This window comes from Littorina saxatilis, linkage group LG12 (assembly GCF_037325665.1).
Source record: "Littorina saxatilis isolate snail1 linkage group LG12, US_GU_Lsax_2.0, whole genome shotgun sequence".
Classification (NCBI taxonomy): domain Eukaryota; kingdom Metazoa; phylum Mollusca; class Gastropoda; order Littorinimorpha; family Littorinidae; genus Littorina; species Littorina saxatilis.
The window spans coordinates 18996314-19009274 of NC_090256.1; the positions used below are offsets into that span (position 1 = coordinate 18996314).

General features: G+C 41.3%; 1 protein-coding gene across 1 annotated transcript in view; it reads left to right on the forward strand.

Annotated features, from left to right (window-relative positions):
- LOC138981430 (uncharacterized) overlaps positions 1-12961 on the forward strand; it is a 59367-nt gene that overhangs the window by 29877 nt on the left and 16529 nt on the right. The window contains exons 9-10 of the mRNA XM_070354344.1: positions 154-317; positions 1328-1459. Of these exons, the coding sequence (XP_070210445.1) occupies positions 154-317; positions 1328-1459 (296 nt within the window). The remainder of the gene's footprint in view (positions 1-153; positions 318-1327; positions 1460-12961) is intronic.

A 12961-nucleotide genomic window follows, 5' to 3' on the forward strand; every position in this document is an offset into this window, starting at 1 on the left:
AGACAAAGAGAGTAAAATGCAATACCTTGAATTACCCAAATTGTCCCTTTCCCAGAGAACCTGAGTCATATTCCCCTGACATAGTGAACACAGACCAAGGAAGTAAATGCAATACCCGGAAGTACCCAAATTGTTTTGTTTTTGTTTTCTCAGTGAACCTAAGTCCTATTTGACTGGCATGGTAAACACGAAAAGGAACAGCCTACAAGTGGTAGCAGGGAAGGACCGAAGCAGCCTTGACTCCAGACCGGCCCATGAACAGCGAGTGTCTGTGTCCTCGGGGTACATGCATTCGCGTTACACCAAGTCGCCTTTGTGTAAGTATGTGCAGAAGCTACATGACAGCTGAGGGCTCGTATGGATTTTAACAACAAACGACACCTATGAAACAACCAAGACAACTCTTCTTGACCCACTCTTCCACAATAAAACCGCTGACGTCAAAAGCGAAACAAAGTTCGAGAAGACGTCATAATGGCGTCAGGTCAACATTCAGTTACTTCCCCTGCATGTCTTCCAGAAACCGAAACAGAATTTCAAGAACGAAGTGGTTCTCGCGTGTCAGCAGGAGAAAGTTAATCGTAAGGTCACCGTCAGGCTGTGCATCGGTAGCGTATAGCATGCACCAAGTTGAGACAGTTTGAAAATTGTAACTTGAGGCTTTGAGTGATGTCATTCATAGTCTCACGCACTGTCGAGGTATGGATGTAATGCCATACTGTCATACAAGCGAGCAGTTGGGGTGAGTCACGCAACCCAAAAATAAAATCTTTTTTTACATATATTTTTTTTCTAAAAAAAATTTTCCCATGGTTCATTCATCATCTGACATAACTTTTTAGCGAAATATAACCATAAGATTATTGAAAAAAAGCAAAAATGTAGACGACCACCTTTAAGAACTAACCTCGCATGATTTGACTTTCTGTTCAACCCCTCGTAAACATGACAGTAGACAGGCAGGAACACAAAATGGTTCATACCCAGCAGAACCTGCGAGTAGTAGCAGAAACAGAGATAGCAGTAGTGTTCGTTTTTATTGTTGATATTGTTGTACAGTAGTAATACTTTGAGACAGCGGAAAATGAAAAACACAAACATTTGATTTGTACTTTGTTGTTGTTGTTGTTGTTGTTGTTGTTCTTTTTGTTTTTCCTGTTGTTGTTTCACACGAAAGTTGTTTTCAGTTTGTCATCCATCGGTCTGACTGTCACACCGTAATATGTTCTGTCCGTGTGCCTCTCTGTCAGCTTCTCTGTCAGGCAGACAAGAGTGTCTGTATCTAACCCTGCCTTAATTATGCCTTCAAACATATGCCCACTTGCAGACAACGACATCGCTGTGCTTCGTCTGTCCAAGCCGCTGGTGTTCAACAGCCGTGTGTCGCCCATCTGTCTCCCCAACGTTACTGACGTCATGCCACGGAGATGTGTCGTAGCGGGATGGGGCTCCACAAACCGTAAATACTTTTGTTTTTTGTGTGTGGTCGTCGTTTTTATGGTGAAACAGTGGAACCCTTCTCTTGAGACATGAACATGTTAAACTTACCCTCTTTTGAGATCTTCCTTTTTAAGATCTGTTGTTCATAACCTCTGTAAATCTACCTCCATTTGAAGACTCCATCTAATCCTTTTGAAGACCTGCTACTCTCATATTTTTGTAGGTCTTAAAATGGGTCTTAATTATAGGTAATTATGTTATAGCGATGTTAGTGGTGATGATGATGATGATGATGATGATGATGATGATGATGATGATGATGATGATGATGATGATTAGGTTGATGATGATGATGATGATGATCACCACACGCAACACGACTCCAAAAAACATATTTATAAACACAGATCTTATATGTGATGAGTCAAAGAGCACGGCAGCGCTATCGTCACGAGTGGCGCTTGCTGGTTTATTGTTGATGCTGTGAACGCTGTTCAGGGGATTATGTCTGGTATGGTAATGAACACGTGTCTGAATTTAAAGACCCGTCCTTCCCGTGAAAAAAAACACCTCTGCTCGCAATCTCAGATGTTCCCATGGTTTTTCAAAGTATACGACCAGCCCTCCACTTATGAACAAAATCAACATCTTGACTGTTTCATGTGCAGATAATTTTTCCTGAAACAATTTTGCACATTGGCAGTTCTTACTTTAAAAAAAATTTTAATTATAAAAATGCCTACTCAGCACAGAAAGCATAGTATTGCACACCTGAATATTCTGGATTATTTGTCATTTCGGGGTCATTGCTCACTTGAACACCTGGTATAAAAAGATTATGTTAAAGTATCGCCGCTTACAAGATATTATCATGTGTAAGTGTTTTTGTTAGGAACACCACAATTATCCTATAGATTGCTGTTTATTCTAACTAAGCTCATTACATGTTGCACCAATTTGTTGTTGAATAAAACACTGTATTATATTAAACAGGTTCATGGGTTATTTTGTGAGCATTCTAGACTTGAACACTCGAGGACATTGATTATTGATGGCCGCAAGAGCGGCCATCTACTCTAATAGGCTGGGAGAGGTGACATGACTCGTTTGTTACCGTTCTTACGAGATCAGTTACTTTTTGATGGCCGCTGCCATAGAGAGGTGACATTGAGGTGACATCCCTCTATGCCAAGCGCATGCTGTCCAGAGCCCAGAAAATTGTGGCTGACGAGTCCCACCCTGGCCATCCCCTCTTCGAGCGCCTGCCCTCAGGTCGTCGATTCCGATCCCTGGGGGCACGCACTCGACGTCTCCAGACCTCTTTCTTCCCCCAAGCTGTTTCCTCCCTTAACGCATCCCATCCCTCAGTTGGGCAGCTTCGCAGTCGGTGATCCTGCTGGCGGTGTGCTCACCACATCCTGTGACTCAGTGTTAGGTGGTGGTGGGGAGGGGGGGGGGGGGGGTTGAGTGGGACTTTGATGTGTGATTTTTATTTTTTTCTATATTTTTAGCTGCATTATTTTAGTCATTCATGAGTGGGTGGGTGGAGGGGATGGGCTAGTTCTAACTATGCATTAGATTATAAAATTGTATTCTGTGTAGACCCTTCCACCAGCATCTTAGACCACTCTTTGTACTTTTTCTTTTAATAGATGATTGTCATTTGTTTTACCTCATGTCTGCCCTGCGTGTGATGGTGTGATCGTGACTGCTGTAGTGTGGGCGTGTGTGTGTTGGTGTGTATGTCAGTGAATGTGTGGGCGTGTGTGTGTGTGTGTGTCAGTGTGTGTGTGGGTGTGTGTGTGTGCGTGATTTTACCAACACTACGCTAAATTCCTTGTGCTTAAAATGTTTTTTTAATGTCACTTGGCTCAATAAATACTGTATTCTGTATTCTGAGGAGCACGTGACCTATCGCCACTGGCGGCTTCCATTTTGTTGAAACCAACTGGCGGCTTCCATTTTGTTGAAACCAACTTTGTCATCTGTGCTGTTCCGGAAATGAGCTGCGCTTTTTTGGAATTCAAACAGTATCATGTCACTGTTGTCCCATTTGCGCTGTTTCGGAAATGAGCTGCACCTCGTCTGTCTGTTTATAGCAACACACACTGTCTGTCACGTACACTCCATGCAAGTCTCTCCGTCTCTCCCTCGCTCTGCCTTAGTGTCTGTGTGTGTATCTGTCTCTCTCTCAATCTCTTTCTCTCTCTTTGTCTCTCTCTCGATCTCATGCGCTCTCTCTCTCGAGTCATTTTCTCTCACCCGGTGTTCATTTATCTGTTTCTCCGTCTCGAGTCACTCTCTGTCTATCTGTCTGTCTGTCTGTCTGTCTGTCTGTCTGTCTCTCTCTCTCTCTCTCTCTCTCTCTCTCTCTCTCTCTCTCTCTCTCTCTCTCTCTCTCTCTCTCTCTCTCTCTGTATGTATGTCTTTGTCTGTGTCTCCTTCTGAGTCTGTCCGTCTCTGTATTTCTATGTCTGTCTCTGTCTATGTGTGTGTGTGTGTGTGTCTCTCTCTCTCTTTCTTATCCGACTCTTGGCACACAGGTCAAAGCAGAGGTGTCAGTCTTGTGTTAACTTGAGTGCATGTGTACCCAGCAGGAGGGGGTTGATTCGGGTCTAAGCACTTTGGTCTTCAGTCTTTGGGTTCTTGCTTTCAGTGGAGAAGATGCCAACACGAAATTGCACTATGCTTTACTATTTGTGACCCTCCACCACAGAATGAGTCACATGTCACCTTTGCATGATTTTCATATTTTTAAATTTTTCTAAAGAAGTTTTTATGTTCTATCCAGTGGTGAAAACCGTTTCAGAAAAGAGCGAAAACTGTTTGAGTTATAAGCCTGTGACTAAGGTGACCCTCACACTGTTACAAGACACTCCCCGGTGTAGCAGCCTATTTTGAAGCAGCCCAGTTTGACCGGGAGGTCATTCTGGGCTAGTCAGTTTTGACCCCCCCCCCCTCGTCAATTTTGACCCCCCCCCCCTGCAAACTTCAAGAATGAATACATTAAGACAATTAGAAACAATATTTATGCATATATGTATATAACTACATATATCTAAGGTTTGAGGGGTGGGTCATTCTGGGCTAGCCCAGAATGCCTCCCGGTCAAAATCAGCTAGCCCAGAATGACCCCCCGGTCAAAACTGACTAGGCCAGTCAGTTTTGACCCCCCCTTCAAACTTCAAGAATAAGTACTTTAAGAATTTTTAAACCGAAATGAATGTAAATGTGGACAATATTTGTTAGAAAAATGATATTACAACAAACAAAACAAAAACCCTTAACTTTTTAAAAAAAAAAAAATTTTTTTTTGACGCTTCCCTTTAAACTTCAAGAATAAGTACACTAGGACCTCTTAAAACAAAACATACGCATGTATGTATGCATCTATGCATCTCCCCAGGTTTGGGGGGGGGGGTGTCAAAATCAGCTAGCCCAGAATGACCCCCCGGTCAAAACTGACTAGGCCAGTCAGTTTTGACCTCCCCCTCAAACTTCAAAAATAAGTACTATAGGACCTTTTAAAACGAAATATATGTATATGTGCGCAGTATTTGTTGGAAAAATGATTTTTTTTAAATCGAAAGAAAATCGAAAAAAACTTACTTTAACAAAAATTTAAAAAAAAGTTTCGACGCTTCCCTTTAAACTTCAAGAATGAATACACTAGGACCTTTCAAAACGAAATGTACACATATATATATGCATCAATGCATCCGCACAAGTTTGGGGGGGGGGGCAGCTAGCCCAGAATGACCCCCCGGTCAAAACTGACTAGGCCAGTCAGTTTTGACCTCCCCTTCAACCTTTAAGAATAAGTACTAGCCCAGAATGACCCCCCCGCCCTAAAACTTGTGGAGATGCATAGATGCATTTATTTATGTGTACATTTCGTTTAAAAAGGTCCTAGTGTACTTATTCTTGAAGTTTCAAAGGAGGTGTCAAAAAACAAATTAATTATTTTTTTTAATTTATTTTTTTATTTTTTTATTTTAGATCATTTTTCCAACAAATATTGTGCACATATATATATATATATATATATATATATATATATATATATATATATATATATATATATATATATATATATATATATATATTTCGTTTTAAAATGTCCTATCGTACTTATTCTTGAAGTTTGAAGGGGAGGTCAAAACTGACTGGGCGGGGGGGGGGGGGGGGGGGGGTCAAAATTGGCTAGCCCAGGATGACCTCCCGGTCAAAATCAGCTAGCCCAGAATGACCTCCCGGTCAAAACTGACTATGTGTCAAAATGGCCTGTTACACCGGACTTATATTAAGCCTAGCGCAGAACCGCGCGAGGTGACATGCGACTCATTTCGTGGTGGAGGGTCACATTTATTGTCCTTGTCTATCGGACACGAAGAAGGGAAGCTACAATCGCCCCAGGCCGAGTCACAGAGTTGACATGATCAGTACACAGCTTCACGGTGTGTCATGTTATACATACCAGCTGATGGTTGAGTCCAAAACTAGTGCGGTGGCTAATGACAGCTGCCGTGTATAACCTCATTCATTGAGAAGATTAGCCATATATACTCTTTGTTTCCTGAGCCTGGACCATTGAGACGGTTACCTCATAGATCTGTTCATTCTTCAGTTTGTCGGTGTCAAAAGTTGCTCGACCACATGGCTTATGGTGGAGACCGCTGGAAGATCTCTGGATATAATTGAAGAGGAGTAGTCTTCCTTTTAGAAAATGTGTACTCTGCCTTGCAGATTAGAAGTTTGTGCTGTCGGGGCTGGGTAAAGGGAGTGGCCGGGGAGGAGAAAGGGGGGGGGGGGGAATGGGTAAGAGAGGGGTAAGAGAGGGGTAAGAGAGACGAAAGAGGAAACTGGACGGCAACTGGACAGGGAAAAGTCACTGCCTGAAGCATTCAATAAAGCCAGGAAAAAGAAAGTAAGACATGCAGGTTTTCAATTCATTTTTTTGCAAAGTATCTGCACAAGCATGTGTGCCTCTGTGAGTATGTTCGTGGCTACTTTCATGGGGTGCCTGTGTGACGATTTTACCAATTGGTCTAGGGTATATAATGTTTGGTCGAGATACACACAATCTCTTTCGGTGCTGACACTGTACTCTCTTGCCAAAGAATACGCAACAGCGTTAACTAGTTTGAAAAATTTTGTTTATAAGTGGCTAACTATACATTGTTCAAAATTCAAATCAGGTCGACGTAGACAACAGGTACAGTGGGTTACATCAAGTAGTGATTCTTCAACGACGAACAAGTTAGCGAATTCCGTTCAATGTAGATATAGGTATATATATATATAACCTATATCTACGCTGAACTGAATTCGCTAACTTGTTCGTCGTTGAAGAATCACTACTTGATGTAACCCACCGTACCTGTTGTCCACGTCGACCTGTCGTCACTGGATCGTCGTCGTCCCAACATTTGCTGTCCGTCATCCTGTTTTCATGAGTTTTTCGACATCAAGCTAAGCGTCTTACTCTACATCTCATCATCATATGTTCTAGATACTGTGTTTTCGCCAGGAACTTTTGAAGAAGAATGACTTGTGTTCTCCCATTGTGGGCATCTATTTATTAATTAACTTGTGATAAATAGAGGATGTTGTGAATTTTGAACAATGTATAGTTAGCCACTTATAAACGAAATTGTTCAAACTAATTAACGCTGTTGTGTATTCTTTGGCAAGAGAGTACAGTGTCAGCTCAGAAAGAGATTGTGTGTATCTCGACCAAACACTAAATACCCTGGACCAATTGGTAAAATCGTCACAGCCTGTATCCTCAGGAATTTGAGGATTTCTTTTATCTCTCTTTTTCTGACACCGTTGATTTAACGTCATTTTTACAGGACAGTTTTGTTTTCCTTTCAGTTATAAGTTGTAGTAGCTTGACCTTATTGTTTTATTACAAGTAGAGCTCGTTCACCAGTAGCAAAGACTCACTGAGTCCGTCTGTTGTATTTGTGGGTTTATGTACAGAGAGGCGGAGACATAGTGTTGGTTCGGCCATGCTTTATTATCAAGGACCACCACTCTTGTCATATTCATACGGAGTGCTGTCCCTTGGACCTTTAGCTAATAGACTCACTCTAATGGAGCTATCTCTAAATGGAATATGATATGCTTGCCTAGCAATATACATGACATCCTCTCTTTTACAAATAAGAAAATACTTCTAGTCATTTTCTTCAACTTGAATGTACATCTAGATTTTGAATCTTTATCTTTTACTAAATTATGTGGGCCTACATTTATTTTCTTTTATTTAACACTTAGAACAGAAAGAAAACTTTTAAACTTACTCTTGTGAAACTTCACTTATAAAAATGTTCTTATTCACACATTGAACAACTCTTAAACTTTCATACTGACAATTTCAGCATTCATACTGACAATGGATTTGTTACACATTCACACTCTTGTTACTATTCTATAATGTTTACCTACATCACCTAAAGATGGACAATGTTTTTCACTCCAATAAACATAATAAAATCTTCAAGACATTATCATTGTGTCTGCATGTTTATATGATGCGAATGTTATTTTTACATGTGTTACAAACATCTTGTACATACCCAGTCATTGTTTCAATCATTGCGTGAATGAATCTTCTGTTCATTTAGTGTCTCTGAGCAATTGAAAATAAAATCTTTCTTCAAACATTCTTTATCTCCAGCATACATTCTTATTCATATTCTGAATCTTTCTTAATCAATACTGTAAATCATAATCAATAAAAAATACAACTGAACTATTCATAACTTTCTGAAATTAAAATAGTACCAAGTTACTCTGGTTATCATACTCTGCTGTCTACTCTTGCATACTTTTATCATCATTACTGTTAGCTGTACCTACTCAGTTCATTTGTACTCATCACTGTATTTCTTGGGTTGTTTGACAACTCTTCCGGATCTGGTTGTTACTGGACTGTCTTTGTTTTCAACCATTTTCTTGTCATCAGTTTGTTCTGGAATCTGTTCAGTTCCTATTTTCTTTTCTTTTTCTTTCTGATTTGAGTCTTTCACATTCTGATCAGTAGTTGGCATGGTAACTGTTGTGTTGGAATCACTGTCTCTGGATGCTACCTTTGTTGGTCTGAGCATTTTTCGGTTTCTTCTGTACTCTACATTCTGTTCATCTCTGACTACATAGGATCTTGGTGTAGAATGAGGAGTAACTACTTCTGCTTTCTTCCATCTGTTACCAAACTGCATCATGACTGGATCTCCTGCTCTGAGTTTTGTCAAATTTCCACTGGCTTTTCTGTCAAAGTACTCTTTCTGCTTCTTCTGGCGAGCAATCAAATCTTTGTGATTCTTCTTGTTCTGCTGTTTTCCTGGTTTCAACAGTTCTGCTCTTGTTGGGAGTGTTGTTTTCAGTTTTCTGCCTAGAAACAATTCTGCAGATGATTTTCCTGTGTCTAATGATGTGTTTCTGTAGTCTAGGAGTGATCTGTAAGGATCTTTGGATTTTTTCATCAGATTCTTCACTGTTTGGACCATTCTTTCTGTTTGACCGTTACCTTGAGGGTGGTAAGGGCTTGTGGTGGTATGTTTGATTTCATACTCTTTCATGAACTCTGCGAATTCAGCACTTGCAAACTGTGGTCCGTTGTCTGTGATCAACTCATCTACTATTCCAAATCTTGCAAACTGACTTTTCATGTGGCCAATGACTGTTTTGGTGTTGAGACTGTTCAGTGTAATGACTTCTGGCCATTTGGAGTAGTAATCTACTATTATCAAATAGTGTGTCTTGTTCAGCTCGAACAAATCTGCTGCGATCTTTGCCCATGGTCTATCTGGAATGTCCATCGGTATCATTGGTTCTTTGGGGTTAGCTCTGGAGTTTTCTGCGCAAACTCTACATGCTGTGACCATGTCTTCAATCTGTGACGACATACCTATCCAGAATACCAATTCTCTGGCCATGCTCTTGCATTTCACTATGCCTAAATGTGATGAATGAATTCTTTGCAGCTGTTCTACTTGAAGCTTCTTGGGAATGACTAATCTGAGCCCTCTGAAAATCAGACCGTCTGTGTATGTAAGCTCATCTCGGAATGACCAATAAGCTCTAACTGATTCTGGGACATCTCTTCTGTTCTCTGGGAAACCCTTCAAGATGACTTTTTTCAGTTCTGTCAGTTCTACGTCATTTTCTGTTTCTCTCTGAAATTCTGCGTATTTCTCATCTGAGATGGGCAAGTGTGACCTTGGGTTGATAGCATTGATTTCTTTCTCTGGAATCAACTGTTCTTTTGTTTCTGGGAGGTACGATCTGCTGAGCGTATCTGCGACGTACATTTCTTTCCCGGGTTTGTACTTCACCCTGAGGTCATACTTCTGTAGCTGCAACATGAATCTCTGCAGACGAACAGGTGCTTTGTGTAGTGGTTTTGTAAAGATGGACTGCAATGGTTTGTGATCAGTCTCTACTTCTACCGTTCTACCATACACGTATGTGTGAAATTTCTCACATCCGTACACTACTGCAAGTAGTGTTTCCTTCTCTATCTGCGCATAGTTCTGTTGTGTCTTTGTCAGTGCCTTTGACCCGTACGCGATCGGCTGACCTTCCTGCATGAGGCAACAACCTAATCCTGTGGATGACGCATCAACTGATAGTGTCAGAGGTTTTGCTGGGTCATAGTACCTCAGTACTGGTGCTTCCGTCACTAGCTTCTTCAGCTTCTTGAAACTCTCTTCCTCTTCCTTTGTCCACTTCCACACTGCATCTTTCTCTGTCAGTTTTCTGAGTGGTTTGCTCACATCTGCCAAGTTGGGTAAGAACTTTCCTAAGTACTGAATGAACCCGAGGAACGTCATCAGTTCTTTCTTGTTCTGAGGACTGCTCATCTTCTGAACTGCTCTGATCTTCTCTGGATCTGCTTTCAGACCTTCACCTGACAGTATGTGCCCTACATACGAGATTTCTGACTTGTGAAACTCGCACTTTGAGTCGTTGAACGTGAGACCGTACGACTTTGCTTTCTCCATGACTTTCTTCAGTCGTTTGTCATGCTCTTTCGTGTTGGATCCCGACACGACAACATCATCCATGACAGCTTCTGCGCCTTCTATGTCTTCTACCATCTGAGACATGACTCTCTGAAATATTTCACTAGCTGAAACTATTCCAAAAGGTAACCTGAGAAATCTATATCTCCCCCATGGTGTGTTGAATGTACACAGCTTGGAACTCTCTTCGTCCAACTTGAGCTGCCAATAACCAGATGTTGCATCTAGTTTCGAGAAAACTTTTGCTCCTGGCATGTTCTGAACAACTTCTTCTATCGTCTTCATTGGATAGTGTTCTCTCTTGATAGCTTTGTTCAGATCTCGTGGATCTATGCAGAGTCTTGTTTTCTTTGGCGTTTCTACCACTACCATACTGTTCACCCAGTCAGTAGGTTCTTCTTGTCTTGTGATAACACCTTCTTTTTCCATACGTTTCAGTTCACTTTTAACTTTCTTGTGTAGCGCAACTGGTATCTTTCTGGGTGCGTGTACTACTGGCTGTACATCTGGGTCAACTTTGAGATGAACCTCTCCTGGGAGACAACCTAAACCTTCAAAAGAATCTGGGTATTCTCCTTTAACATCTAGCTGAGGGTGATCTCCTTTAACCTCTTGCGTCATGCTTGACTGCATTGTGTCTACTCTCTGGATCAGTCCTAATCTCTGACAAGCTTCCAGACCAAGTATCGCTGTACTATCCTTCTCTGTGACATAGAATTTCACTTCATGCTCTTCTTTCTTGAACTTGCATGTCAGTTTCGTCGAACCTAGTGTCTTGATGGTATGGCCTGAATATGACGTAAGCTTGACCTTTGACTTCTCCAGTTTCTTTCCTTTGAAAGATTTGAACGTTTTCTCAGAAATGACATTGCATTTTGCTCCAGTATCTAACTGAAAATTTACTGTTTTCTCTTCTACTTCCAGTTTCTGAAACCATCCGGAATCCACTGTATTCATTTCTGCAGTGCCGATTGTACCTAACGAGTACGCTTGCACTTCATCCTCTGTGTCGCTACTGTCACCTCGTGCCCCCTAATTGGCGTAGAGGCGCGTCCCCCGGGTGGTGGATGGGGGAGCCTTCTCTACTAACTTCTGAGAGAAGGTCGCATCACTCTCGATGCCGTGAACCTAATTAGGATCTTTTTCTTGTTTCTCTATTTCTGCCTCCCCAAAGTCCTTTTACTTTCATTTTCTCACCCGTTAAATTCTTCACTTATTACCCTTGTTAAATGGTTCTTGTATAGAATATAGTCAATGTTTGTAAAGATTTTAGTCAAGCAGTATGTAAGAAATGTTTAGTCCTTTGTGCTGGAAACTTGCATTCTCCCAGTAAGGTCATATATTGTACTACGTTGCAAGCCCCTGGAGCAATTTTTTGATTAGTGCTTTTGTGAACAAGAAGCACTTAAACCCCCTGCGGGTTAGGGGGAAGAATTTACCCGATGCTCCCCAGCATGTCGTAAGAGGCGACTAACGGATTGTTTCTCCTTTTACCCTTGTTAAGTGTTTCTTGTATAGAATATAGTTAATTTTTGTAAAGATTTTAGTCAAGCAGTATGTAAGAAATGTTAAGTCCTTTGTACTGGAAATTTGCATTCTCCCAGTAAGGTAATACATTGTACTACGTTGCAAGCCCCTGGAGCAAATTTGTGATTAGTGCTTTTATGAACAAGAAACAATTGACAAGTGGCTCTATCCCATCTCCCCCCTTTCCCCGTCGCGATATAACCTTCGTGGTTGAAAACGACGTTAAACGCCAAATAAAGAAAAGAAGAAACACTTAACAAGTGGCTCTATCCCATCTCCCCCCCTTTTCCCTATCCCATCTCCCCCCTTTCCCTCGTCGCGATATAACCTTCGTGGTTGAAAACGACGTTAAACACCAAATAAAGAAAGAAGAAAGCTACTGTCACTATCGTCTAGTGTGTGTACTTTGTTTCTCCTCTTTGAGCTGTGTGTTTGCTCTGTTCTGGCCCTACACATACTCGCAAAGTGGTTTGATTTTTTGCATTTTCTGCATTCTTTTCCTATAGCAGGACATTGCGCATCTTGTGTGTGCTTCATGCCACACCTACCGCATTTCTTCTGTGCCGTAGCTCTGTGTTCGCTAGGTGCATGTGTACCTTTGTTCTTGTCGCTGCTGCGTGACGTCATTTGTGCATTCGTTCTCTCTCTATGCCTAACTGCATGAACGGCTGCTTCAGCTGACAAATTCATTTCTTTCAGCTGTTTCACTGACATTTCATCCACTCTGGCTATCTCAATAGCTTTCTCTAGAGTCAGATCTTTCCCAATATCAATGAGTTTCTCACGCACTTTGTCTGATTTTGTTCCGAACACTATTCTGTCTCTCACTACCTCATCTTCTTTGTCTCCGTACTCGCACTCTTTCACAAGCAATTTCAGTTCTGTTACAAACTGTTCACACGTTTCATCTTGTGCCTGTACCTTGCTGTGGAATTTGTACCTTGCAAAGATTGGGTTTGATT